The sequence below is a fragment of the Kogia breviceps genome, chromosome 6, assembly GCF_026419965.1.
Source record: "Kogia breviceps isolate mKogBre1 chromosome 6, mKogBre1 haplotype 1, whole genome shotgun sequence".
Lineage (NCBI taxonomy): Eukaryota > Metazoa > Chordata > Mammalia > Artiodactyla > Physeteridae > Kogia > Kogia breviceps.
In genome coordinates, this window is record NC_081315.1 from 2,410,193 (window position 1) to 2,437,257 (window position 27,065).

At 43.2% G+C, this 27,065-nt stretch overlaps 1 protein-coding gene across 1 annotated transcript in view; it reads right to left on the reverse strand.

The window, feature by feature from the left end:
* The window catches only part of GASK1B (golgi associated kinase 1B), a 45,108-nt gene extending 18,595 nt beyond the window's left edge, over positions 1–26,513 (reverse strand). The window contains exons 1-3 of the mRNA XM_059066819.2: positions 26,295–26,513; positions 24,435–25,579; positions 6,361–6,575 (exon numbers count right to left, since the gene is read on the reverse strand). Coding sequence (XP_058922802.1) covers positions 6,361–6,575; positions 24,435–25,344 — 1,125 coding nt within the window. The 5' untranslated portion in view covers positions 25,345–25,579; positions 26,295–26,513. The remainder of the gene's footprint in view (positions 1–6,360; positions 6,576–24,434; positions 25,580–26,294) is intronic.
* Positions 26,514–27,065: the final 552 nt, after the last annotated feature.

Below are 27,065 nucleotides of genomic sequence, written 5' to 3' on the forward strand. Positions count from 1 at the left end.
CGAGAACAGAAAAGAGCTCATTTGGGATTAACATATACACACTACTATATATAAAATAGATGATCAACAAGGACCTACTGTATAGCACAGGGAACTCTGCTCAGTATTCTCTAATAACCCATAATGGAAAGAATCTGAAAAAGAATGAATATATATATGTGTGTGTGTGTGTGTGTGTGTGTGTGTGTGTGTGTGTGTGTGTGTGTGTGTGTGAATCCCTTAGCTCTGTACAGCTGAAACTAACACAACACTGTAAATAAACTGGACTCCAATATAAAATAAAAATTAAATTAGGGACTTCCTAGTGGCACAGTGGTTAAGAATCCGCCTGCCAGTGCAGGGGACACAGGCTCGAGCTCTGGTCCGGGAAGATCCCACATGCCGCGGAGCAACTAAGCCCATGCGCCACAACTACTGAGCCTGCACTCCAGAGCCTGTGAGCCACAGCTACTGAGCCTGTGAGCCACAACTACTGAGCCTGCGCTCTAGAGCCCGTGCTCCACAACTACTGAGCCCGTGTGCCTCAACCATTGAAGCCCACGTGCCTAGAGTCCGCACTCAGGCACAAAAGAAGCCACTGAAATGAGGGACCTGCTCACTGCAAGGAAGAGTAGCCCCCGCTCGCCGCAACCAGAGAAAGCCCGCGCACAGCAACGAAGACCCAACGCAGGCAAAAATAAATAAATAAAATAAATTAATTTTTTAAAATTAAATTTAAAAAGATAAAAATTTAAAAATTAAAAAAATAAAAGAGCATCTGTCAAATCCAAGTGGAAAGAAATATGTGTAACTTATTTTGTCGATGGTGGAAACAAACAACTCCCAAGTCACCTCTCTGTTGGTCCCTCTCTATGGAAATACCCTTTAATTTCCCATCAAATAAACAAAAAATATAAATACAGGGAGGATATTTATTAAATAGTAAAAATATTAAATATTTTCCATTCATTTGATTTTTCATTTTCTAAACATCTCATTATCTGCCTTTAACAAAATTTTACTTCTTTACTGCAAGTACGCTTTTATTTCTTTCACTTTTAACACTTTTTTCCCCCACATCTTTATTGGAGTATAATTGCTTTACAGTGGTGTATTCGTTTCTGCTTTATAACAAAGTGAACCAGCTATACGTATACATATATCCCCATATCCCCTCCCTCTTGCGTCTCCCTCCCACCCTCCCTATCCCACCCCTCTAGGTGGTCACAAAGCACAGAGCTGATCTCCCTGTGCTATGCGGCTGCTTCCCACTAGCCATCCACTTTGCATTTGGTTAATTTGACACTTTGGATTTAATATTTTGATATAACTAGGTAAGTTTTCTTTGACCAAAAAAAAACCCAATGCCCTGAGTAACTGTGACATATTCAGACACACTGCTGCTAACTGAAAGGTTACAAAGTTGAATAAGGCAGGGACTTGCCCTTGAGAAATTCAGTTTATTAAAGAAGACAGACTAGTCAAAAATAATTAAAACTTAATAGGCTAAAATCTAATTGTAAGTATGAAAATATTACATGAGAGTAGAAAAAATGAAATGGTTTGGGAATAACTTACAATTTAATAAGTAAAAATAATGATAAAATATTTTACTTCATTCTTATATTGATATTTATCTCTACTATTATTTCTGGATGATCAATTTCTTAATTAATATGAAATGCTCACTGAACACCTCCTGTGTAACAGGATTTATCCTAAATCCTTTATGTGTATAAAAGTACTGAATCCTCTCAACAGCCCTCTATGAAAACAATATTATTATTATTCCTATTTTCAGATGAGGAAATCAGGCAAAGAGAGATTAAGTAGCTTCTCAATATTCAAAATTTAGTTATTGTTAGTTGGAATTCAAACTAGCAGCCTGGTTCCAGAATCTCAGTTTCTAACTGTTATACAGACTATATCTGAGGTCAAAAAGCACGTTTTATACCTCCTAAATCTTCTTCTGTTATTTTATTTCATCTTTTGAAAGGAATTTGACCAAATCTTGGAAACTCAAATGTTCTCTAGAATACTACCCTTTGTCATCCTAATGGGGGAGAATTTTTATCCACTCAGTTCAGATACCCACGCTTCAAGAATAAAAGGTTACTTGTGCCTCCATCATATTTAACAGACCCAGTAAAATGCCATAGCCTTTGGGAATGTAGATTTGTTAACTGGGTGAAACAGAAAGAATGTTGTGTACAGAAAATTAATAATTGTGTTCTGTATTCCCTTGCCCTTGCTGTAGCATCAGAGCAAGTGATTTCAGTTTGCTTCAGGCATAACTTTTCTAAGACTGCTCACAAAATCCACCCAATATAATCCAACATATTCCCAAACACCATTTAACTAAGGCATATATTTGACTTTAAAATAAAAATTTCAGGGCTTCCCTGGTGGCGCAGTGGTTGAGAGTCCGCCTGCGGATGCAGGAAACACGGGTTCATGCCCCGGTCCGGGAAGATCCCACATGCCGCAGACCGGCTGGGCCCGTGAGCCATGGCCACTGAGCCTGCGCGTCTGGAGCCTGTGCTCCGCAATGGGAGAGGCCACAGCAGTGAGAGGCCCGCGTACCACCAAAAAAAATAAAAAAATAAAAATTTCAGTGTAATTGATGAGAAGCATTATTGTATAAAAAATAACTATTTATTATGGTACTCATGAAAAATGGCCTAAGCTTGTTCATTTATTCATTTATTTGCTCAGTAAACATTTTCAATAAACATCTCTCTATAAATATTGTATGATGCTAAATATAAAAAGCAAAAAATAAATAAATAAAATAAGATCTTACAAAAAATGTAAAATTTCTCTGGAGTAAAATCTATTATAAAAGTCAGAAGAGGACTTTTCTGGTGGCGCAGTAGATAAGAGTCCGCCTGCCAATGCAGGGGACACAGGTTCGAGCCCTGGTCCAGGAAGATCCCACATGCCGCGGAGCAACTAAGCCCATGTGCCACAACTACTGAGCCTGCACTCTAGAGCCCACGAGCCACAACTACTGAGCCCGCATGCCACAACTACTGAAGCCCATGCACCTAGAGCCCGTGCTCTGCAACAAGAGAAGCCACTGCAATGAGAATCCCACGCGCTGCAACGTAGAGTAGCCCCTGCTCGCCACAACTAGAGAGAAAGCCCGTGCGCAGCAATGAAGACCCAATGCAGCCAAAATTAAATAATTTTTTTAAAAAGTCAAAAGAAAAACAACAAAGTAAGAAAAATTATTTGAGACATTTAGGGTTGGATAATGACTAACTTTCATCACATAAAAATGTTTTTATAAATCAATAAGAAAAAAGTTATGGAATGCAATAAAAACATATGATTTGAACAAGCAATTCACAGGAACAAAACACAAATAATCAATGTATGAAAATATGTTATCCTCAACCTCACTTGTGATGAAGGACCTGGAAATATATACAAGATGTCATTATCCTCCATAAAATCAGCAAAAACATTTATTAGTTTTCCACTTCCCAAAGTTGGTAAGAGAGAGGGAAGCAGACGTTCTCGCACATTACTGGTAGACTTGTGAAACACTACAACATCTAGAGAAAATTAGCCTTTGTCTGTGACTTTGGGACAAATAAATGCCGGATGAGTCAAAAATGTAAATCCATTCTCACAGATGCCACCCCTGTATATATAGTTTGATCTACTTTTGTAAATAGTGACCAAATGAACTCTTAACAGTCAGACTAACTTCTGACTTTTAGATTCAGTGCTTTAACCAGAGCCCAAACTGGGAACTCCAATCTTGGTGTCTTACCTTGGACGGTTGCAGGTTAAAGTCTTGCAAAGGTCTCATCCTCATGAATTATGGGGGATGAGAAAGACTCCTCCCTCTATTGCACCCTTAAGAGATTATAATATACTATAAACATAACTTTTATTTGCACTGGGAGACCTAAAAATGTGTGTGATTCACTTTATTGTGATATTGGCTTTGTCGTAGTGGTCTGACACCCCACCCCAAATCTCTCTGAGGTGCGCCTGTATTTAGGATACACTAAGTATCGTAGGAACATTGCCCATCCCATGTTCTTTCTCATGGTTTCCCCAACCTCTTTAGCATTCCCAGCCTACGATCCCACTCGAACTTCCTCCTTCACTATTTTATGGCAAAAGCTTCTTCTTCTCTTGACTGCATAACAGTAAGAACTTATATTATTTTCAGCCAGCCATCCTTACATGGATCTCTCTTTTTGTTTTATACAGTATAGCTTCCTAACTAAGTAATGTTTTAAAAACCAAACTTGGTGTGTGTGCAGCGGTGGGGATAACCATCTCACACTACTTCGCTGCCCCTGCGGTGGTTTTCTACGGTTTAATGCACAGCAGATGTCACACAAATATATCTTCGTTGGTTGAATGATAGTTGGAGCTTCCCTTAACAGAAAGGAGAATGATAAAGACAGATGGTAGGTTGAGATTTAGTTGAAGGTTCCGAAATTAAAACAAATGCCACCAGAGACAACTTCTAACAGGGTTTGCCATCTAATCGTTATAGGTTAGCTCTTCTGTTCATCAGCTGCAAACCTCAAGGTCTATCCCTTCTCGTAGACTCCACCACCAGGTTCATGAATCTCCTCTCCACCCCCCACCCCCTACCATAGCCATCGTCCTCAGGACCTTCAACATCTATGCTGACCTCTCCCCAGAGTGAGTACCCTTACCTACTTCACCCTAGCGATCTCCTTCCCTTCTCCCCTGCATTGCTACCACATGTTATCACACCAATACCTTCCATTAAACTAAGAATAACTTGGTAGTTGTTTTGCAATAATAGTGAAAAATATGAAAAATACAGTTAGCCAAACTTGCTAAAATCTCTATTTGGGAACTTACTAACTAAGTAACACCAAACAAGAGAGGTAACTCTTGAGAAACCGTTCTCCATGGCATTTCTGCACATCTTATATCAAGTTTTCTTCTGCACTATCTCTTCAAGGAGGTCAGTACAGCAAACAGCCTTGGAAGATACAAAGAGTGTCTCGCTCTGGGGTGGAAGACAGATTTGCTTCCTGACCAAGATGATAAAGATAATGTCTCCTGCTGGGGCAAACGTTGGGCGGTTGTGTCAGCAGCCTCTTGTGAGACTGGAGCATTCCTCAGAAGGTACAAAACCCCACTGGGTGTAGCGTTCAGTGGGGCGACCTCCACGTTGCCCCAGTGGGACCTGAGGGCAGAGGAACGTGAGTGATGAAGTCATTTGTCGCCGACCCGGGAGGCTTTTGTCTTCTGCTAGCTTCTATGGCCAGCTAACTTGTTAACTTGCAAGCAGGGTAAGACCTCAGACTCTTCACAGTTCTCGACAGGAACTTCTTTATGCCTTAGTTTCCCTACCTGTACAGTGGAGAGAGGGCACTTACCTCAGAGAGACAGTGTGCTAATTAAATGGAATAATGAGGCTATACACATACGGAGCCCCGCCTGAGTCTCACAGCTGCCCTTTTCATCGGTATCTGGTGATTCCTCGCCAAACCAAGTGGGCTGCTCTTGGCTCAGTTCTCACTGGTGCCTCTGAGGCACTGACACCAGAGATCATCTCTTCTTCTCGAAGTTCCTAAACCCTACCCTGCACTAAGCTGGTTTTCTTCTTACATTTTTGTAGGCAGGCAGTCGTACATTTCCACAAATATACTAATTAACAATACAAAAACAGAAAACCAGTTTTTCTAAGGTGGAAGAAGGGGAAGGCAGTCATTGGAATGAGGGGTAGGGAGAGTCATGAGATCTTCATCACAAGGAGGTAAGAGTTATTTAAAAACCTATAAAACATCAAGTCACTCAGTTATGTAGATAGCCAATATTTACTATTCTCCAATGTCTAATCTTAATGATATATTTGCAAAGAATTACTGGAAAAAAAACAGGGGAAATGATGGCCGTAAGGCATGTGGCCAAGTGACCATTGAAACAGTGTGGAATAATAGAAAAAAGACACTTTTACTGTCAACAGATCCCAGGATTCCAAGCCCCGGATTTTAGTAGTTGTGAGAACTTGGGTGAGTTACTTAACCTCAAAAAACTTTGGTTTACTTACCTCCTAAGTGGGGTAAGACTCTCTACCTTGAAGAGCTGTTGATGGGTTATCTCAGTAAATTGTATCAATGATTGGTATGACTATTCCATAAGTAAAATACTGAAGAATCACTTACTCCGAAATTAATATGAGGCCAAGGGACATTTCTGAATATTTCCCAACAGGATATAACATCTCATGATGTGGTACCAGGCTTGCCAAATACAGCTTTACGGAACTTAAACTCTGGCTTCATAAAAACCCAAGGTACAGAAAATTCCTCCGTGGCAGACTTCTGTAGCTCTGCGTCATTCTCAGATAAGCACTTACTTGATTGAACTTACCTGTAACAAAAAATCAAAGAGAGCCATCTTGGACCATTCGTGGTGATGTATTTCAGTACAGCCCCATTCAGGTTTGGGTACGCGGCCATTCTTCCAGCACTTCTGTTTCAGCAACTGCTGATAAGTTCCCCAGGTGAGCTTAACAGAAGAGTGGGTCTCGTTACTCGTTGGAGATAAAGATGAGTCCCAGAGAATGAAAGGACATGGGCGGCCATCTATAGAATCCAAAAAACGCAAAAAAACACACTTTTAGAATGTTACTGACTCAGTGTTTACTCTTGGATGTCATTCAGTCTTTCCCAGCTTCACACTCTCATCTGTCACATGTGAGAGTTTGATTAGATGACATTTATGATCACTTTCCCTTCTGAATATTTACTATTTTTATACCTCAGTGATGCTTCCTGATAGGAGTCTTATAAGATGGAAAGTTACTGTTAGACAAGGAAAGAAAAGGTTTTTTTAAACAAGACACTTTATAGATGTGGCAGGAACAGGCCACTAACCACCAATAACAACGTCCTCTGGTTAATGTGGTTTTATTCCACATCTCAAAGCAGCCACCATGAAAAAGGAAAGAATCCAGACGTTTATAATTATCTATTCAGTATCTGAGTGGAGTGGCTCTCTATCTGTAATAACAACTGTCTGATTTTCTGAGGCCATATTATGATGTCAGGAAGACAAAGAATTTTTAGAAGTTGCAAATTTAAAAGTGAAATTATATGTTTCACACCAGTCACTATAATCTCCAAAGAAAGAAAAAGGAAGCAAGAGGGTTTTTTTTGTCTTGTTTTGTTTCTGATAGAAACAACAGCACTCCTGGTAATGGGTCATTTATTCACATAAAACCTCACAAAGTGTATTTAAGCAAATGTCATTTCTTCAACTTCCTGTGCACAGAATGTTTTTCAAAACAATCTGTCACTCGAATGTTTTTGTCTCATTCTTGATAGTTTAGAAATTTCATTGGGGAACTGTACATTAAATGACACTGTAAGCTTAAAACCAAAGCAGCCCTCTCAAGCTCCCATGTCTGTCAAATAAAGTCAATGAAAGATGATGAAGAGCAGCTTTGCTTGTAACTTAAAAATCAGAATGATCTCTTGGGAAAAACAAAAACAAAAACAAAAAAATGACTAAGTCACAAAGGTCTGAAAAATCCCATTTAACTCATTTTTAACAGACCTGGGCATTCGAATCCTCTGAAACTATGGCCGGAATGTCAAGACACATCACAGGGATTTTTAAAGCTCTTTCAAATGACCTGAGAGGTTCTCAATCTATAACTGTTTTTTGTTAAAGACTTTTATTTTCCCACCTTGCTTATTTGCCTTCATGTAGAGCTCTAATCTCTGGTCTTTAATGCAAGGACAGTCACTCCTCTAACCACTCCTGAATGTGGTGTTACAATGACCTTAATAATATTAATAACATTCACTTACTCATTCTAATCACCTACATTCCAGTTTTGTTCAAAAGAAAAATCTTTCTCCTTTTAGCCTTGCAATTTAGGCCAGGGCCAGTAGCAAGTCCTTTAGATTGTGGAAAATAGGCCACAGTCACTGACGTACAATTAAAAGAAAAATAGACAAAGAAACATGAACCATATATAAAGAACTTGTTATCTCTCTCCTTTTTATTTCCTTTTACTGTACTAAATGATTTGGGGCTGCTGGGACCCAATTATCTTCTTAGGTGTTAGATAAATATAATGTTAAATGTATATGCTCCAAATACGATGCCAATTTAAAAAATAATAATAATAAATTCTAGGTAAAAACAGGCCATCATATAGTGAGAGACACACATAAACCAGTGTAACCAAATACATGTAAGAAACACAACACAGCTTTCAAAGATATGGGCACTTCAGACTTCTAAATATCAACACCAAGAGGCTCTATCACTCAGTGTCTTTGGAACAAACTGATACACACCTAGCACTTTGCATTCTCAGGGCTGGGAAGTATTCAAAGGGAGTTGAAAAACACTGAAATTCAACGACTCAAATCAATACATAAGATAGACAAAGCGCCAGTTTCCTCAGTACACAAGGCCCTCAGAGAAATGAGGAAATTATGCACATAAACAATTGAAACAGTTAACTTCTGTGTTGCTTTTCCTTCCCTTTAGAAACATTTGTTTCATATTTTTCAAGTAATTAAGAGTAAATCTACTCATTTTAGGAAATGTGGAATAACATTAAAATGTATAGCTAAAAGATGACATGATACTATATATAGGAAACACTAAAGTCTCCACCAAAAAAACTATTAGAACTAATAAATGAATTCAGTAAATTTGTAGGATATAAGATTAATATACAGATATCTGCTGCTTTTCTATACACTGAAAATGAACTCTCAGAAAGAAAAATTAAGGAAGCAATCACATTTACAATCATATAAAAAAGAATAAAATATCTAGGAATAAACTTAACAAAGGAGGTAAAAAGACCTATTTGCTGAAAACTATAAAACATTGATGAAGGAATTTGGAAATTATACAAAGAAATGGAAAGATAATCCATGCTCTTGGATTGGAAGAATTAATATTGTTAAAATGGCCATACTACCCAAAGTCATCTACAGATTTAAAGCAATCTCTATCAAAATACCCATGACACTTTTCACCGAACTAGAACAAATAATCCTAAAATTTATGTGAAACTACAAAAGACCCCAAATTGCCAAAGCAATCCTGAGAAAAAAAGAAGGGATCTGGAGGAATCACGCCCCCTGACTTCAGACAATACTGCAAAGCTACAGTGATCAAAACAGCATGGGACTGGCACAAAAACAGACACATATATCAATGGAACAGAATAGAGAGCCCAGAAATAAACCCACACACCTTTGGTCAATTAATCTACAGCAAAGGAGGCAAGAAAATACAATGGAGAAAAGACAGTCTCTTCAATAACTGGTGCTGGGAAAACTAGACAGCTACATGTAAAAGAATAAGATTAGACATTTCCTTACATCATGTACAAAAATAAACTCAAAATGCATTAAAGACCTAAATGTAAGACCTGAAACCATAAAACCCCTAGAAGAGAACACAGGCAGAACACTCTTTGACATAAATTGTAGCGATATTTTTAAAATCTGCCTTCTAAGGCAAAAGAAATAAAAGCAAAAATAAACAAATGGGACCTAATTAAACTTAAAATATTTTACACAGCAAAGGAAACCATAAACTAAATGGAAAGACAACCTACTACATGGGAGAAAATACTTGTCAATTATATGTTTGACAAGGGGTAAATATCCAACATATATAAATAGCTCATACAACTCAATATCAAAAAAAACAAAGATCTCTTAAAAAATGGGCTGAAGACCTGAATAGACATTTTTCCAAAGAAGACTTACACACAGCCAACAGGGCATGAAATGATGCTCAACCTTGCTAATTTTCAGAGAAATGCAAATCAAACCACAGTGAGATATCAACTCATACCTGTGAGAATGGCCAACATCAGAAAGACTACAAATAACAAGTGTTGGTGAGGATGTAGAGAAAAGGGAACCCTCCTCCACAGTTGGTGGGATTGTAAATCGGTGCAGCCACTATGGAGAACAGTACGGAGTTTCCTTAAAAAGCTAAAAACAGAGCTACTATATGACCCAGCAACTCCACTTCTGGGTATATTCCAAAGAAAACAAAAACACTAATTCTAAAAGATACATGCACCCCAATGTTCATTGCAGCACTATTTACAATAGCCAAGATATGGAAGCAACCTATTTGTTCATCAACAGATGAATGGATAAAGAAGATATGGTATATGTACACAATGGAATATTACTCAGCCATAAAAAAGAAGGATATTTTGCCATTTGCAACAACATGGATGGACCTAGAGAGTATGATACTTAGTGAAATAAGGCAGACAGAGAAAGACAAATATTCTATGCTACATCACTTATATGTGGAATCGAAAAAAATAGAACAAACCAAAGCATATAACAAAACAGAAACAGATTCACAGAAAAACTAGTGGCTACCAGTGTGGAGAGGGAAGTGGGGAGGGGTGAGATACAGGTGATAGGATTAAGAGTCACAAACTACTATGTATAAAACAAATAAACAACAAAGATATACAGTACAGGAAAATATATCTGTGATTTTTAATAACTTTAAATGGAATATAAAACTACAGAAATATTGAATCTCTATGTTGTACTTGAAACTAATAAAATATTGTAATCCACTCTACTTCAATACAAAAAACAAATAAACAAACATAAAAAAAAAGTCTAGCCTAGAAAAAAGCAATCATCTACAATCTCCTACCCTAGTAACTGGTTCTGTCATTTGTATATTTACATCTGGTATGTTCCCATCCCTTTCTTTCACACCTGAAAAAGTAAATTGTTTTTAGAAATTTAAGGAGTAGAGCTTACGGTTAGAGGTCAGACTCTAGAACCCAGCAGACCTTTTGAATTCTCATCCTACTACTTCTTAGCTTTGTAACATTGGACAAGTTACATAACCTTTTCAAACCTCACTTTCATCCTCTGTAAAGTGTGGGCAATACTGTACCTTCCAAAACAAACTCTGTTAAACAGGATCATGCATTTAAAGTTCTCAGTCTGGGGCTTCCCTGGTGGCGCAGTGGTTGAGAGTCCGCCTGCCGATGCAGGAGACACGGGTTCGTGCCCTGGTCCGGGAGGATCCCACGTGCCGCGGAGCGGCTGAGCCCGTGAGCCATGGCCGCTGGGCCTGCGCGTCCGGAGCCTGTGCTCCGCAGCGGGAGAGGCCACAGCAGTGAGAGGCCCGCATACCGCAAAAAAATAAAAAAATAAAAAAATAAAGTTCTCAGTCTGGTGCCTAACATATATGCATATCCTGGAAAGGTTTTGCTATGACTATTTTTATATGCATGCATTATACAATCACATAATTCATCAGCCTTCTAGCCCTTATTTGTTTATTGAACATCTGCTATGTCTCAAGCACTATTCTAGGCCTAAAGCATACAGACATACATGCCAGGTTTTCAGTTGTTTGTTGTTTTGTGGGATTTTTTGCTTTCATAGAGTTTACATTTCCAGCAGGGAAAAGAGGCAAAAATTACACAAGGGAAATAAACTATTTGGAATCACCTTTAGTATATAGTTTATCGTAATTGTTTCACTAAATGTTACATTGAAAACATTTCTCTTACAATTAAATATTCTTAAACAGTGTCACTTTAACTGTGATACAATAATGTAGCCCAGTGGTCAGCAAACTTGGTCAAGGGCAGACGGTATTTCAGGCTTTGAGGGCCATACAATGTCAACTAGCAAGTACTCAACCCCATTGCGATACGAAAGCAGTCAAAACAATATATAAACAAATGGTGGTGACTACATTCCAATAAAACTGTATTACATGCCCTGAAACTTACATTTTTTTAAATTTTCAAGTGTCATAGTAGTATTATTGTTATTTGGAATTTTTTTTCCAACCATTTAAAATCGTGGAAACCATTGGTAGCTCAGGGACCACACAAAACAGGCTGTGGGCTATGTCTCACCCACAGACTGTAGCGAATGAATCCCTAATCTAGTGTATGGGTTTATTGTGTTTCATCTACCATTTCTCTCCTTTAAATCTTAAAATTTTTTGCATGATACATTTTCTATTAAATGGTTCTCAAACTGCCACGTGGAGCTTTCAACGGATAGGAATAATTGGTTTTCAGTTAACATCCTCTGTTTTCCTGCACATGCATCTCCCCTCGGCCAACTATTCTGACTGCCACAGAAACACATTGTGTCCTGCCGTGCGTGACACCAGCCACGGCAGGGAAAGGGGCTTCCGGAAAGCAGGGCAAGAGGCAATTCTGAGGCTGAGCCAGGCTGGATGCCTCCCTTCCAGCCAGCGGGTCTTGCGGAGTATCTGTGCACGTTGCCCGGGCTGGTTCCAGACCTCGGAGCTGCGAGCAACTGCCGTGAGGTGCATTGCACGTTGTATAAAATGCGGCTGATAACAGAATTAAATGAACCTTGAGAGATCTGAAGGGATGACAGAAAAATATCCTTTGAGCAGGAAACCGGTTAAAGCAACTTACCTGAAGTGTTTCAGAGATGAGAAGCATTCATCTCTTCGCATTTGGGGTTGTCAGAAAGATGCAGTACTGGGCTCTCTAGAGAAATCTTAACGGTGAAGAGAGAAAATTCTAACTGTCAGAGTGGGGAGGAAGCGGGGTTTTGAAAGAGATGTGGGTGTTCACGTGAATGAGCGGTTACACAGCTGTCTTTTAAAGAACTGAGACTTGCCAGTAAAACTTATTTTTTCCAAAATCTGAATATCTCCCCTGAATTTTGATGTTCTCCCAAGTTGTTCTTTATTCAAAAGCACAAAGAAGACATTCTTGTGAGAAGATGAACGTGAAAAGCCACTAAGAATGAATGCTATATTGGGCTTCCCTGGTGGCGCAGTGGTTAGGAATCCGCCTGCCGATGCAGGGGATACGGGTTCGTGCCCCAGTCCGGGAAGATCCCACGTGCCGCGGAGCGACTAGGCCCTTGAGCCATGGCCGCTGCGCCTGCGCGTCTGGAGCCTGTGCTCCGCAACGGGAGAGGCCACAACAGTGAGAGGCCCGCGTACCACAAAAAAAAAAAAAAAAAAAAAAAAAAAGAATGAATGCTATACACAACCTCCTCTGCCCGGGTTTATCAGGTGCCCTTCACCTTGAACCAGTGACCAGTTCTGTTGAACTACAGGGGGAGTTATCAGTGAATGTCTGCGTCTATCACTGGGCAAAAACAAGTAAAAACATCCTGAGCTCTGAAATCACAAGGCTATTTTATCACATGGGCCAAGTTCCAAGCTTCTTGTGAACAAGACAAAAAGGAAAGTGACAGTTCAGCTCAGAGCCCTTCATTAAAAATAACTCCAAAACCCTCTAAAGGAAAAAAAGATCAGCCAAAACTTGAGGCTCCTCTTGGTTGTGGGAAACAAATTCTGTCATGTTCCATTGCAACTGTCCAAAGCATTGAAGGAAAATGTGAATGTTGCAGATCTCTAATCTAAAAGCAAGTGTTGATATGGAGGTACCTCCACTGAGAAGGTAGCAGGTGTCTGGTTATTAATGATCCCTTAAGTATTATCTGCTCTATTTTTCTACTGTGCCTCTCACAGTAGGGTTCCGGCGATTAAAAGTGAAAAAAGCAGGTAAGATCTCTTGGCTTAGGGATGGCGAATGTGGACAAGTCAGTCAATGTGAGGGAGGGTGAAATAGGATCCTGTGACAGTCTTGCCGGGGAGGAAGTGTGGAGGATAAGATGCTCAGGCTGTTAAACATTGTTAATTCACTCATTCCCAAAGCACACGTTTACCATTGTCCCCCAATATCTGGATGCATTTGGTTCCTGTGTTTGGGATAGAAAGAATTCAGAGTGAGGCACACCAGAAACAGAGGCCCTGCAAGATCCCAGTCCCAGGCAAGGCCTGGGCCACAGCTGGGAGTTTAGTGGAAACAGACAAGCACGTGTGTAATGACGATCAGGTTGCGTGTCTGCCAGTTGAAGAGTGTTTTAAAGGGACAAAGTGAAGGAAGGACTAAAATAAAGGCTGAGCTCTCAGTGCCAAGCCAAGCAAAGAAGAACTGCCAGGCCCCAGCAGAGTGAAATGAGCAGCTCTGGCCATTAACAAGGAGAAGAGCGATGTCTGAAGAGGAGCTGAGTGCGTGGGGTGGAAAAAGAAGTCACGAGTGTTGATTCCACTCTTGACTGCACCTCTGGTCTCCACAGGACTCAAGCCCAGTCCTCCAGCCACCCTGACTGTAGTGGGATTGCTGGGTCATATGGTAATTCTATTTTTAGTTTTTTAAGGAACCTCCATACTGTTCTCCATAGTGGCTGTATCAATTTCCATTCCCACCAACAGTGCAGGAGAGTTCCCTTTTCTCCACACCCTCTCCAGCATTTATTGTTTGTAGATTTTTTTGATGGGCATTCTGACCAGTGTGAGGTGATACCTCATTGTAGTTTTGATTTGCATTTCTCAAATGATTAGTGATGTCAAGCATCTTTTCATGTGACTCTTGGCCACCTGTATGTCTTCTTTGGAGTAATGCCTATTTAGGTCTTCTGCCCATTTTTGGTTTGGGTTGCTTGTTTTTTGGATACTGAGCTCCATGAGCTGTTTGTATATTTTGGAGATTAATTCTTTGTTAGTTGCTTCATTTGCAAATATTTTCTCCCATTCTGAGGGTTGCACTTTTGTCTCATTTATGGTTTCCTTTTCTGTGCAAAAGCTTTTAAGTTTCATTAGGTCCCATTTGTTTATTTTTGTTTTTATTTCCATTTCTCTAGGAGGTGGGTCAAAAAGGATCTTGCTGTGATGTATGTCATAGAGTGTTCTGCCTATGTTTTCCTCTAAGAGTTTTATACTGCCTGGCCTTACATTTAGGTCTTTAATCCATTTTGAGTTTATTTTCGTGTATGGTGTTAGGGAATGTTCTAATTTCATTCTTTTACATGTAGCTGTTCAGTTTTCCCAGCACCACTTATTGAAGAGACTGTCTTTTCTCCATTGTATATTCTTGCCTCCTTTATCAAAAATGAGGTGACCATATGTGCGTGGGTTTATCTCTGGGCTTTCTATCCTGATCCATTGATCTATATTTCTGTTTTTGTGCCAGTACCATACTATCTTTATGACTGTAGTATTGTCTGAAGTATTGTAGTATTGTCTGAAGTATTGTAGTAGTATTGTAGTATTGTCTGAAGTCAGGGAGCCTAATTCCTCCATCTCCATTTTTCTTTCTCAAGATCGCTTTGGCTATTCAGGGTCTTCTGTGTTTCCATACAAATTGTGAAATTTTTTGTTCTAGTTCTGTGAAAAATGCCATTGGTAGCTTGATAGGGATTGCATTGAATTTGTAAATTGCTTTGGGTAGTATAGTCATTTTCACAAGGTTGATTCTTCCAATCCAAGAACATGGTATATCTCTCCATCTGTTTGTATCATCTTTAATTTCTTTCATCAGTATCTTATAGTTTTCTGCATATAGGTCTTTTGTCTCCTTAGGTACGTTTATTCTAGGTATTTTATTCTTTTTGTTGCAATGGTACATGGGAGTGTGTCCTTAATTTCTCTTTCAGAGCCTACCCTTCTTGTAGGACAGGTTTGGTTAGCTGTCTCTTGCCCTCAAGCTGGGAGCCTTGTGAGAGCAGGGACTGGTTCCCAATCATCTTTGGTTCTCTAGCTCCTGCCATAAGTCCCGGTGAAAGCAAGCATTCAACAATGTTGAGGAATGAATGAGTGAATTTTTCAGAATCCCCCAGTTTTCACCTCCAGCCCTTAGGTTCTAAGCAGTGGTCAATGGGCCCTGAACAAACGTTTGGTTGGTGTGACCTCCTAGTAAGCAGTGATGTCACTGTCCTCACTCTAAGTGGGTTAAGAAGGACTGAGGCACTTGAGAGGTAGAGGTGGGGGCAGGGGCTCTGCAGGCCCTCCTTTTGCCATCCACCGCCGTGTCTCCATAGTCCTCTGAGACCCGGGAATGATGAACACGGGGAGGGGGGGTGGAGACCCCCACTGCCTCGCTCCTCCTGACGCCAAACTACCGTCATGAGAAGGGGGACAGTTAAGGCGTCGTGGCTGCACTCGGGAATCAGACCGAAAGGCCGCGGAGGCAGTGGGTTTCCCTGGGGACGCGGGATTACGCCGCCACATGCACCGAGGGTCCCGGTGATGTGAGAGAATAGTGCTGATGGTGCAGACAGTGACGAGGGGAGGCTGGCGGGCCCTCCCGCCCACGTATGCATATCCCAGGCCCACCGCATACGACCCGGACATATGCTAGTCTCTGAGCCTCACCTTCCCCACAGGAAGTCTGTCCGAGAACATGTGATGTGCGGGGCTGTTGCGCGGTTTGGTGAGATGCTGAACGTAAAGTGATTCGCCCTCCGCAAACGGGGAGACTGGGATCCTCCCCCACCCACTCCAGGCGCTTTCTTTACGTGACAATTTGAGGTGCCTGTGTATTTAGTTCACGTGAACATCAATCTAGAGAAACAAACCAAGGAAATCTAAGGCGATAGATCACCAAGAGCTGACTCAGCTTAGAAACTGAATGAAAATAACATACAGCAATCACTGCGTGTTCCTATGCGGGGGGCACCGTTAGAGATCTTTTATCGGTATCGGCTCATTTCATTCTCACAACTCGATGAGGTCAGTACTGTTATCAATACCGTTACACTCGAAGAAATAAGGTAGAAAGAGATTAAGTGAATTCACCCAGGTGACACAGTAGAGCCAGGATTCAAATTCAGGGCGTCTAGACTGACAGTCATTGTGAAGCTGAACTATATTCCCCCAAATTTATACGTTGAAGCCCCACGCCCAGCACCTCAGAATGTGACCGCGTTCGGAGAAAGAGCCTTTGAAGAGGCAATTAAGTTGAAATGAGGCTGTTACAGTGGCCCTAATCCAATCTGACTGGTGTCCTGATGAGAAGAAGTGTGGACACACAGAGAGACAGGAGGGGGACGGACCACAGAGGAAGGAGCCTATGAGGACACAGTGAGAAGGCGGCCATTGCCAAGCCAAGGAGAGAGGCCTGGGAAGGAACCAAACCGGCCGACACCTTGACCTTGGACTTCCAGCCTCCAGACTGTGAGAAATTAATGTCTTCTGTTTAAGCCACCCATCTGCGGTGTTTGGGGGCAGTAGCCCTAGCAAGCGGATATGCCGGTCCACAATCGGAACTGCAAAGCTATTTGAATTAGAAACTCTACAGCTCCTTCCCAATGTTTAGACTCACAAATAGAAACTAAATGCTGTCTGTTACAACCAAATTCGACCAAAACGTCAATATTTGACCATTAACTACATTTGGCACCTGTGTTGTCCTTAAACCCACCCAGAGATGGCAACAGATTCAGCCCCAGTGGAAAGGTCATGACCTTGGGCTCAGGCTGGTGCTGAGCGAATCCTGAAATCAGCGGCCATAAGAGTCCCTCCAGGCCACTGAGCTGTCACGTGGTCCAACAGTGCCAGCTGCAAGGGAGACAGGGATTCTTGACTCTTTTGTCCACTGATGTGGCTGGCACATAGCAGGTGCTCAACGACTATTTCTTAAAAGAAGAAAAGATAAATACGATGCTGTAGAAGGGGACAGACTGCATGCATCTTCCAGGCTGTGGGCAGCGTGGCAACAACTAACCACTGTCCCTTCTATCCCAGCCTCGTGTGAGGTCTGGGGACACCGTCCAGAGACACAGCAGAGAAGTTGCCCGGCTCCCCCACTTTGCCGAAGAAGGTATGTGGTGAGCAAACGAGACGACAGTGGAGCCAGCACTGCTTGGAGCCCGCGCTCAGCAAACTTTCGTTCACTTATGAATGTATTTAGTCGACCAGCTCAACTTGATTGCTAAAGAATAATATACCCTTAGGGCTTTTCTGATAAGGACACAATGTGCTCTCCATCCACATTTTCAGAAACGAGACATGATTCCTATACACCTGAGGCAATATTTTAAGAAAGTTTGCACCCATGTCCAAGACTTCTAGGATTCTGAAGCCAGTGTGTCTCCAAGTTGTGAGGGCATCTGGGTTATTCTCATAACTCCCTGCAAAACGCCTCTGTCCTCGCCTGAGAGCCCGGGACAACATGAATTGTGCAGCTGCCACTGGCCTGCGCTGGCGGCCGTACCACCCGCGTGCAGCCCACGGCACTGCTCGTGCGGACTCGAGAGGAGAGAGGAAGGCACCCACTGCATTTCTCCTGCTCTGTGATGACACGAGGCAGTACAGGTCGGAGAACAGTGAGCACGTTGGCATCTACGCTGAATTTAAAATGGAAGTGGGGGAGGTGCCTGCAGCGTGTCATCCAAGCAGCCCTGACACACGGCGCTCCTGGAACGAGGCTACCTAGTCCAGGCTGACAGCTCTGTGGCCGGAAAGCGGCATCCTAGAAATGAAGCACACATAATGCGCCTCCCATATGCTGGGCATGAAACACAGTACGATGCCTAAGCGCTACCCAAATGGTGGCCCCTGCGATTCATCTGCATGTCTGTGCAGATTGCTGGGGAGCTTGGCCAACGTGCTCAGTGGAGGGTCACAGGGGGGCGGGGGCTCTTCTCCTCTCTACGTGGACGTAGTCTGCTTTGTCTTGTCTTAGACACATAGTTTTAAGTCTTTTGTTTAAAAAAGTATTTAAATGGGGGCTTCCCTGGTGGCGCAGTGGTTGAGAGTCCGCCTGCCGATGCAGGGGACGCGGGTTCGTGCCCCGGAGCGGCTGGGACCGTGAGCCGTGGCCGCTGCGCCTGCGCGTCCGGAGCCTGTGCTCCGCAACGGGAGAGGCCACGACACTGAGAGGCCCGCGTACCACAAAAAAAAAAAAAAAAAAAGTATTTAACTGTATCAGTATCACATAGTATCTGGTGACCTCTATCATGATTGATGATTTCTGCAAGGACAGTCAGGCAGAAGACATACTAATACTTTCTGCCATATTTGCGTATATACACAATTGTTTACGGTAGAACAAGAAAATCTGGGAAGCGTTGGCTTGTATTGAAACAACAACAGCCCTTGTAGCCGTGTTCAGGGTGGTATGGCCATACTTCCTTTGAGTGAAAATATTATCAATGTTAAGTGGCTGAGTTGAAAAAAGAAGCTAAATAGAAAGATCAGCATAATAGTAAATCAGAAATCACCAGGTGAAAATTTGTGTATTGTTGTCACTATCCCCTGATTGTAGCGAGTTATATCTGAGAGGTAATGTAGGTTAAGAGAAGCGACGTGAGGACGCTATAGTGTCAGACAGAACTGGGTACAAACTCCACTTCGACTGCTCACTAGCGATGCGTCCTTGAGCAAATTTCACACCTCACCGAGCCTCAGGATCCCCGTATATAAAGTATCAATACCATCTGCTGTGTGCAATTGTTAAGTAATGCAATAGTCAAATGGCAACAAATGCAGTTTAGACACGCTGTGAGGCATAATACTAGATTCTTTATAAGTTTACAACTGAAAAATACATCATTATTGCAAACATGGATTTCTTTACAAGGCCTTTGATGCTATATTTCAATTCACTTTTGTATTTCCCACACAGATACACACAGGATGAGCCTCTGGTCTAGTGGTCATGGCTGGATTTTGTAGGGTGGTACCCTCCAGGCCCTCCCTAACTAATTACAACCCTGTCCTTCCCCAAGTACAAACTTCTCATTTTCTGGGATATCTTTGGAGTGACACCTGTCAGAAAATGGTCCAGTATACAGTCCAGGGCCAGTAAACCTGCTAATTTCACATATATATTTTTGGATTCAAGCAGAGTCATCTAGAATTCAACTTATACAACCAAGAACCTGTCCCAGAGGAACTTAAGCTAGTGACTCTGGGCTGATAGGATCACATGTGTCAGTTTTACAAACAAACAAACAAATAAATAAATACCTGAAGATGAGCTTTATCATTGGGACCTTTTGTCTTTGGACTGGATGAACAGAAAGTTCCATCTGAGAGGCTGGGGCGGGCATATCATTCAGTCACAGCCTCTGATGCTCTTTTAAATCTCCCTCTGCATCATGTCTCCTTTTTACATCCAGGTAATTTACATGACTTTCAGCAAAGGTATTTAATTACACTGGGCCTCTACTTCCACATCCACAAAAGGCCTCTCCTAGAGTACCCACCTTATAAAAAGTTTAGGAGGATTTATTGAGATAATAGGTGCATGGTACCTAAAACAGTGCCAGTATATGGTAACATTCAATATTACTCTTGCTATGGTTACGGTTGCTGTCTCCTTGAGAAATAAGAGGTTCCCATAGCCGGTATCTGTGCATCAGTACACAAGTCATCAAGGTCTAGTTGTGTTAGATAACCAAGTATACAAATAGGTCACGGTGATGGAGAAAGAAGACACACCTTAAGGCCCCCCCCCAAAAGGATTTGGTGAGGAAAGCAGATTGATAAACAGGAAAGTCTTGGAAGTTACAAGACAAGGGCCTGAATTCTTTCTGGACAATTAACTCATTGTATGCCCTTGAGCTGCCTTCTTATCTTTCTTTCTTCTCAAAATTAAGGTAAGAAAGTGTCTCCTGCATGGGTTTCTTTGAAAGATTAACTGCGATAAGCCAAACATCTACATTCGACTCACAAGAGACTAGCGATGTCCTTGGTACTAAGCATGAATTTATTTTCACAAACATGCGTCAAAAGTCAGAGAACAGAAACAACACGTAAGGCAGATTATTGACAGGACTGGCTGACTATCCACTCTCCCAGATATGAAAAGCTCTCCTGCCAGACCAAGCCAGATCACCAGAGAAATGCATACCGAAGCTGAGTTCTATTTTTCCTCCTACAGAAAACTCAGTATCACATTACATTACAGTGTGAAGCCACAGACCATATATATTATAATGCTGGTCCTCAGAAGAATAAGTTCTATAAACCTTATCATTTGCATAATACAGAGGCTGCCAAGGATATTTTTCTTTACCTTTTCAATGAGTCATTTATAAGAATCTCAAGGAGAAATCCCAGCCTGGATTTAGGACTAAAATGGTAGCACTTGTCCTGAGTTTTTGAAGCCAGAAGCAAGTACAGATTTACTGTTTGGAGTCAGTGAAACAGACCAAAAATGCATTCTTGCATTCTTTCAGAAATATTTACTGAGCAACTACTATGTGCCAGACTCTCCACTGGGATCTGGACATTCAATGACGAGCACGGCAGGAAATGTCTCTGCCTTCACAGTTCTAGAGCCTAGTGGGAAAGAAGAGATGATTAAATAAGCAATTGTAATTATAAAGCAATGATACAGAATGAGCCAGAAACAAATGCTGGGTAGCAAGATAGGATCTATCACCCCCTTAGGTAGCTAGGGAGGTGCAAATAAAGCTAAGCTTGGACAGAGAGAAGACTAGGAGGTCTCTAGAGGGAAGATCCACACACCTGTGGAAATCAAGGGAAGAAAGACACAAGCCAGGAAAAGACTAGAGGTAGGTGAGTGAAGAGAGATACTGAGAACCTGAGGCTGTGAGCAGGACTGATCTGTTTATGAACTTTACATCAGTACAACGTCTCCACGAGTGGAATGATATTGTGCAGAGTGCTCATAACCACAAGCCATGTCCTAGCCTCCTGAGGAAACTGGTCTCACTTTATGACTCTCAGTAACTACATTCTAGTAGAAAGTAGCAAAGGAAGAATAAAGAAAGTTCTGGTATTACTTGAGATACAGTCTTAGGTACTTAACTCATCATATTGAGAGTCATGTCAATATAACCTTGCTGGTTTCTTTCCATCATCACTTACTTCTGCAAAGAGAGAGGAACACCAGTCTACACTGGAATTATAAATGCCTCCTTCAAATTTAATGCAACGGCCTTCTCCATTCCCAAAGATGCTGGATATTCGGAGAACAGAATTAAATACCCAGGAGGTATCCTGACACCAAAAAGTTTAACTAAGCCAGCAGGAGACCTAGGTTTTAGTCCTAGCCCTGTCACACGAAGAAATGATATGTATCCAGAGAAAACTCTAATTTGAAAAGACACACACCCCAGTGTTCATTGCAGCACTATTTACAATAGCCAAGACATGGAAGCCACCTAGATGTCCACTGACAGATGAGTGGATAAAGAAGATGTGGTACATGTATACAACGGAATATTACTCAGCCATGAAAAGGAATGAAATAATGCCATTTGCAGCAATATGGATGGACCTAGAGATTATTACATTAAATGAAGTAAGTCAGACAGAGAAAGACAAATATCATATGATATCACTTATATGTGGAATCTAAAAAAATAATAATACAAATGAACTTATTTACAAAACAGAAATAGACTCACAGACATAGAGGACAAACTTGGTTACCAAAGGGGAAGGGGAGGAATTAGGAATTTGGGATTAACAGATACACACCACTATATATAAAATAGATAAACAACAAGGACCTGCTGTGTAGCACAGGGAACTACATTCACTACCTTGTAATAAACCATAATGGAAAAGAATCTGTAAAAGAATATATATATGCACAACTGAATCACTTTGCTGGACACCTGAAACAACAAACACAGCATTGTAAATCAACTAGACTTCAATTAAGAAAAAGAAATGATAGGTGAGGCTTGGAGGCTATATGAGTAACTCAGTGAACTTGGAACCTCGTGTGCTTCGTGTAGTAGCACAAATAGCAGTATTTATTGAAGGTTTACTGTGTGTCAAGCACCAGGTCTATGTGTGTTCCTTGTAGTAACTAGCAACAACCTCATGAGGCGGGTACTATTGTCACTTAGAGCTGAGAACATGGAGGGTCAGAGAGATACTGTGACATTTGTGGGTCACACGGTTGGTAAATTCAAACCCAGGGGTCCAGCTCCAGAGCCCAGGCTCCTAACCACTGCTTTCCTCTCTCAACTTCCATCCAGGAGCTCCCAGAGAAGCTGGAAGGACAGATCAGAGTACCATGCCTCAGGATACATTCAAGCATGCATCACCTCTTCTCAGGGCCTTATGACATGCGTGAACAGCAAGGAAGCCTTCCAGGGGGACCCTCTGCCCTGCGTGGTCCAGGACAGGCTCAGCGTGTGCCTGCTTCTCCATACCCACCCACACCCTCCCTCTCTCCAGGCTGCACCTGTCTGGACAGAAGGGGTAGTGTCACCTAAGCCCAATGGCTAAGAGCTGACGTTCTGAAGTTTGCTGGGCCTGGGCGCAAAACCCAGCTTAACCTTTAACATGAGGCCAGTTACTTTGCCTAAATAAGCCTCAGCTCTCTCGTCTCCCAAGTGGAGATAAGCACCGCGCCTACCTCCTTGTACTGCTGTGAGCGACACGGGAGTCAAGATGTGTAGAGACTCTGTGTCTCAGTCAGCATGGCGCTTGGCAGACAGTGAGCCCCCTTTAGAGATGAGCTTGTTCCACCATTTGATAGAATGTCTGGGAGGCTTTCTCACATCAGCATCACCCTGGCGGGAGCCTTACCTGTGGACCCGCAGCACTTAGCCACGGGCCAGGCTGAGCAGGGAATGCCAAGTCTTTCGACATAAACCCGTGGTACTTCAAGAAGTACCCATTCTAAGACTAAATTATACCCCTGAAGCCATTGAACATGCAGTGTGCCTTTTGGCTACTCCCAAGGCTTTAATCCGTTCCAGACTCCACGGGAACTGGGCTGAAACGCTACGTTTTGTAAGGAAATAGCCTTTGAGCTTATAATCTCTTTGGGGCCCTTTCGAGCCTCTTGGACCAGCCTGGATTCAGAGTGGCAACGTCTGAGATCACTCTGCTTTCAGACACAGCCAAGGACGCACCCTACTTTGTGCTGGAACGCTGGAATAGCCTGAGGATTCAGAGAAAATCCTTTCTAGGGCACGAGCGCTGTCACACACCAGCCCTGACGCCTGCCGCGGAATCGGCAGGCTGCACACCCCAGGGCCTGCCACAACGCTTGTCACCTGACGGCAGCACTCAGGCTCAATAAACCGCACTCATGGACTTGGAGAAACCACGTGGCCGGTTGGTATGTACCCTGAACACATCACCTCTTTGGGCCTCGTTTTCCTTGTAAACGAAAGCAGTTACGTCCATCGTGAAAGATGAAGGGGTCGCATCTGACACGGTCTGGCTCTGGGCCTCTTAACAAGATTCCATCTGCCGAAGAAAGATAACCCTCTCGGCCTTTATTTTTAAAAACTTCCAGTGCACAGGATTCTACTTACTTCCATACAAGCGCATTTAGTGACATGCCTGACTGTCAGCAAGTTCTTGGTCCCGACCCCGGCTCCCTCTCCTCAGCACACAGATCGCCACTGGCTTTAATCGGACGTCATAAGCCCCCGGGAAGCGCGGCGAGCTTGCACAGCAAGCCTTCTCCCGCGTGTGCAGCGCACAGCATCGCCCGGGCACCCTCGGGTCCTCCCAGAGCTGCGAAAATCGAGGACGCCGAGCGCACGGAAAGACGCGCCGCCGCGGCCCAAATGGGAAACGCGGGTGGCGCAAATCATTTCGAAAAGGAGGCTGAGGGAAAAGAGAAAATCAAGCCCAATCGCCAACAGCTGCAAACAAGAAGCCCGGGAAACGGTTACCTTGGATGAACTCGGATTTCCTGCTCACGGAAGGCAGGGTCCGGTTGAGTCCCAGGATCCTGTCCAGGTGGAAGGCGAACACCTCGCTCATGTCCAGGGGCTGCTTGAGCAGCCCGCAGGGGCTGGGGCCGCAGGCGGGCCCCGCGGGCCGGCCGGTGCCCTGCAGCACCAGCAGGCGCGCTCTGCTCCTGGGCCCGGCCGGCTGGAGACCCGCCAGCGCGCCGTCGGCCAGCAGACGCATCCGGCCGATGTCTTCTCCGCTCAGCCACGACGGGGCGCTCTCGCTGTAGATCCGGATGTTGCTTCCCTCGGCCCGGGGCAGCTGCACATCCGCGCCCCCGCCTGGCGCTCCCAGACCCTGCATCCAGCCCCAGGGTCGCTCCCCAGCCTTGGCCAGGTTTCCTCCCCGGACGTGCCCGGGCACTTCTGCATCAGCTGCCCTTGCAGCTTCCTGGGGCCGAAGGGACGGTCCGACCAAAGCCCCGGGTCCCGGGGCCTGAGAAGCCAGCGCATACTTCTTCCTGCGCTTGGGTTTCACGGTGCCCCGGATGCTGGCGGGCTTGCTGCGCCTGGAGCGCAAGGTGATGTACACGACGTTGGGCTGCAGCGCGGTCCCGTTTCCCTGGGACTCGGGAGGGGCCAGCGTGCCGTCCAGGGGGATCTCAGGGAAGGGGGCCTCGGCGGTGGCCCGGCTCCAGTGCGGCCCCTTGCGCGCGCGCCCTCCGTGCGGGGCAGAGGCGCGCCCCACCTGGCTCACCAGGAAGCCCAGGTAGATGGCGCAGGCCGTACCCAGCAGGAGGTTCCTCCGGGTCCTGGGGCGCCGGCTGCTCCAGAGTTTCCGCGCCCTCGGGACGCACAGGGAGGAAAGGAACCAGTTTATGAGTTGCCCTGGCTTGTCCGGACGGCTCATTTCTGCGCCCCGTCCACATGCTGAACAGAGCTTACGGTCTGCCGTGGGCTCCTTCTGGCATGGTGCATGGTTTTCTGAACGCAGCTGTGTCGCCTCCACTCAGGTGTCCAAGTGGTCTCCAGTGGGTCGAGGAGGAAGTTAAGGGCTGGTGATGGAGCCGGGAAGGCTTCTGACACTGGCCACAGCAAACCTTCTAAACCCTGACAGCCTCCCCGAGGAGAAGGCTGGCTAGTTCCTGGGAATGAATGGAAACAGTGCGAACTGAGTCACCGTCTCAAACTCGGTCAGTTCCTCCACAAGAGGAAAGAAAAACACCGAACCTTGTCCCTTCATCACTATCACCACGAAATGATTTTTTAAGTGAGGTTTAAAAAAAATAGAAACAAGATAGATGTATAGATTTCATGTTCAGCTTCAATTAGTAAAAACCAACCACCAAAAGCCAAGACTAATCTATATAACTTGTAGCTAGAGTCATTTAATTGGATCCTGAAGGAAAAGCATTAAAATTGGACCAATCCAGGCTTTTCGTTTTGAAATTCAGAAGTAATTTAAGAAAAGTAACCAAAGGTTTTAGAAATCTGTAGCTATCTTCTATTTATTTTTAAAAGTCCTGCATTAACTAATTGGACAGAAGCACCAAGTATTAACATTCAAATTCAGAAACACATTCTCTTAATCTATGGTACAGTCTTTTCTTCATAATATATTACATTATCTTACTTTAAGGGATATTATAATATAAAGCCATACATGCCCATGTATCTTGGAAGCAATTACATTTATTCAGTCACACACACACACACACACACACAACACAAAACACACATCTAACTGCTTTTTATTCCTTTTCCTTTCACCAAAGTCAGCTGAAAGAAGAAAACCAAAAGCCCTCTAGCTCTACTTTTTCTCATTATTAAAAAGAAGAACTGGTAAGCAACCTTACTTACACAGCTGGCCCCGTGCTTGGCTCCAGGAAGAATGTAATCCCTGACTCTAATGCAAAGAACTATTAAAGGCTGAGGCATGTAAGTAGAACATATTTCATGGTCAAGAGTGTTCCCCATTTCAAATATTTCAGCTCTGCTTTCAAAGCTCCCTTGAAAACTCCTGATTGCAAAGCAAAACGGGTACTTGTTAACTGGCTGCTGACAACCCACTTTTAAGATGTGTAAGGGTTTTTTTTTTAATGTTGTAAAAAATAAACTTTAATTTTAAATTCTGGGGAAAAAAAAGCAAATGCCGTATTTTTCCACTTATTTTTAACTCCTGGGAGCCCTCTAGTGTCCTGTTTGGAAACAGACTCAGAAGTGTCAGTCTTTTGGGTGCTAAAAAGCATTAGAGAGTGTTCGCTTAGCAGCAGTGAAATAAGTTCATAAAAAGGCACGAAAGGGTTAATGCAAATGAGGGAGAAAAGAGAACAGGCAGATAAGAGTACACATCTGTGGGAAGAGACATTTATAGTGCGCCGTTGCTCGTTGCTCGGTGCAACAGTTCACAGAAAGAAGTTGTGGATTCTCCCCGACTGGAGGTTTCTTTTCAAAACAGGTTAGTGATTGTTTTAGGTGGCTTGCATGTCCGGGCACAAAGGCAGGGGTTGATGGCCTCCGGGTCTCACTTAGACTCATTGTTTTTGCTTCTACAGCAAATAGAGTCTAGAAGGCACGCAGGCAGGCAGGGGACAGGGAATGTTTTCCCCACAGGAAAAGAAGGTTGTTATA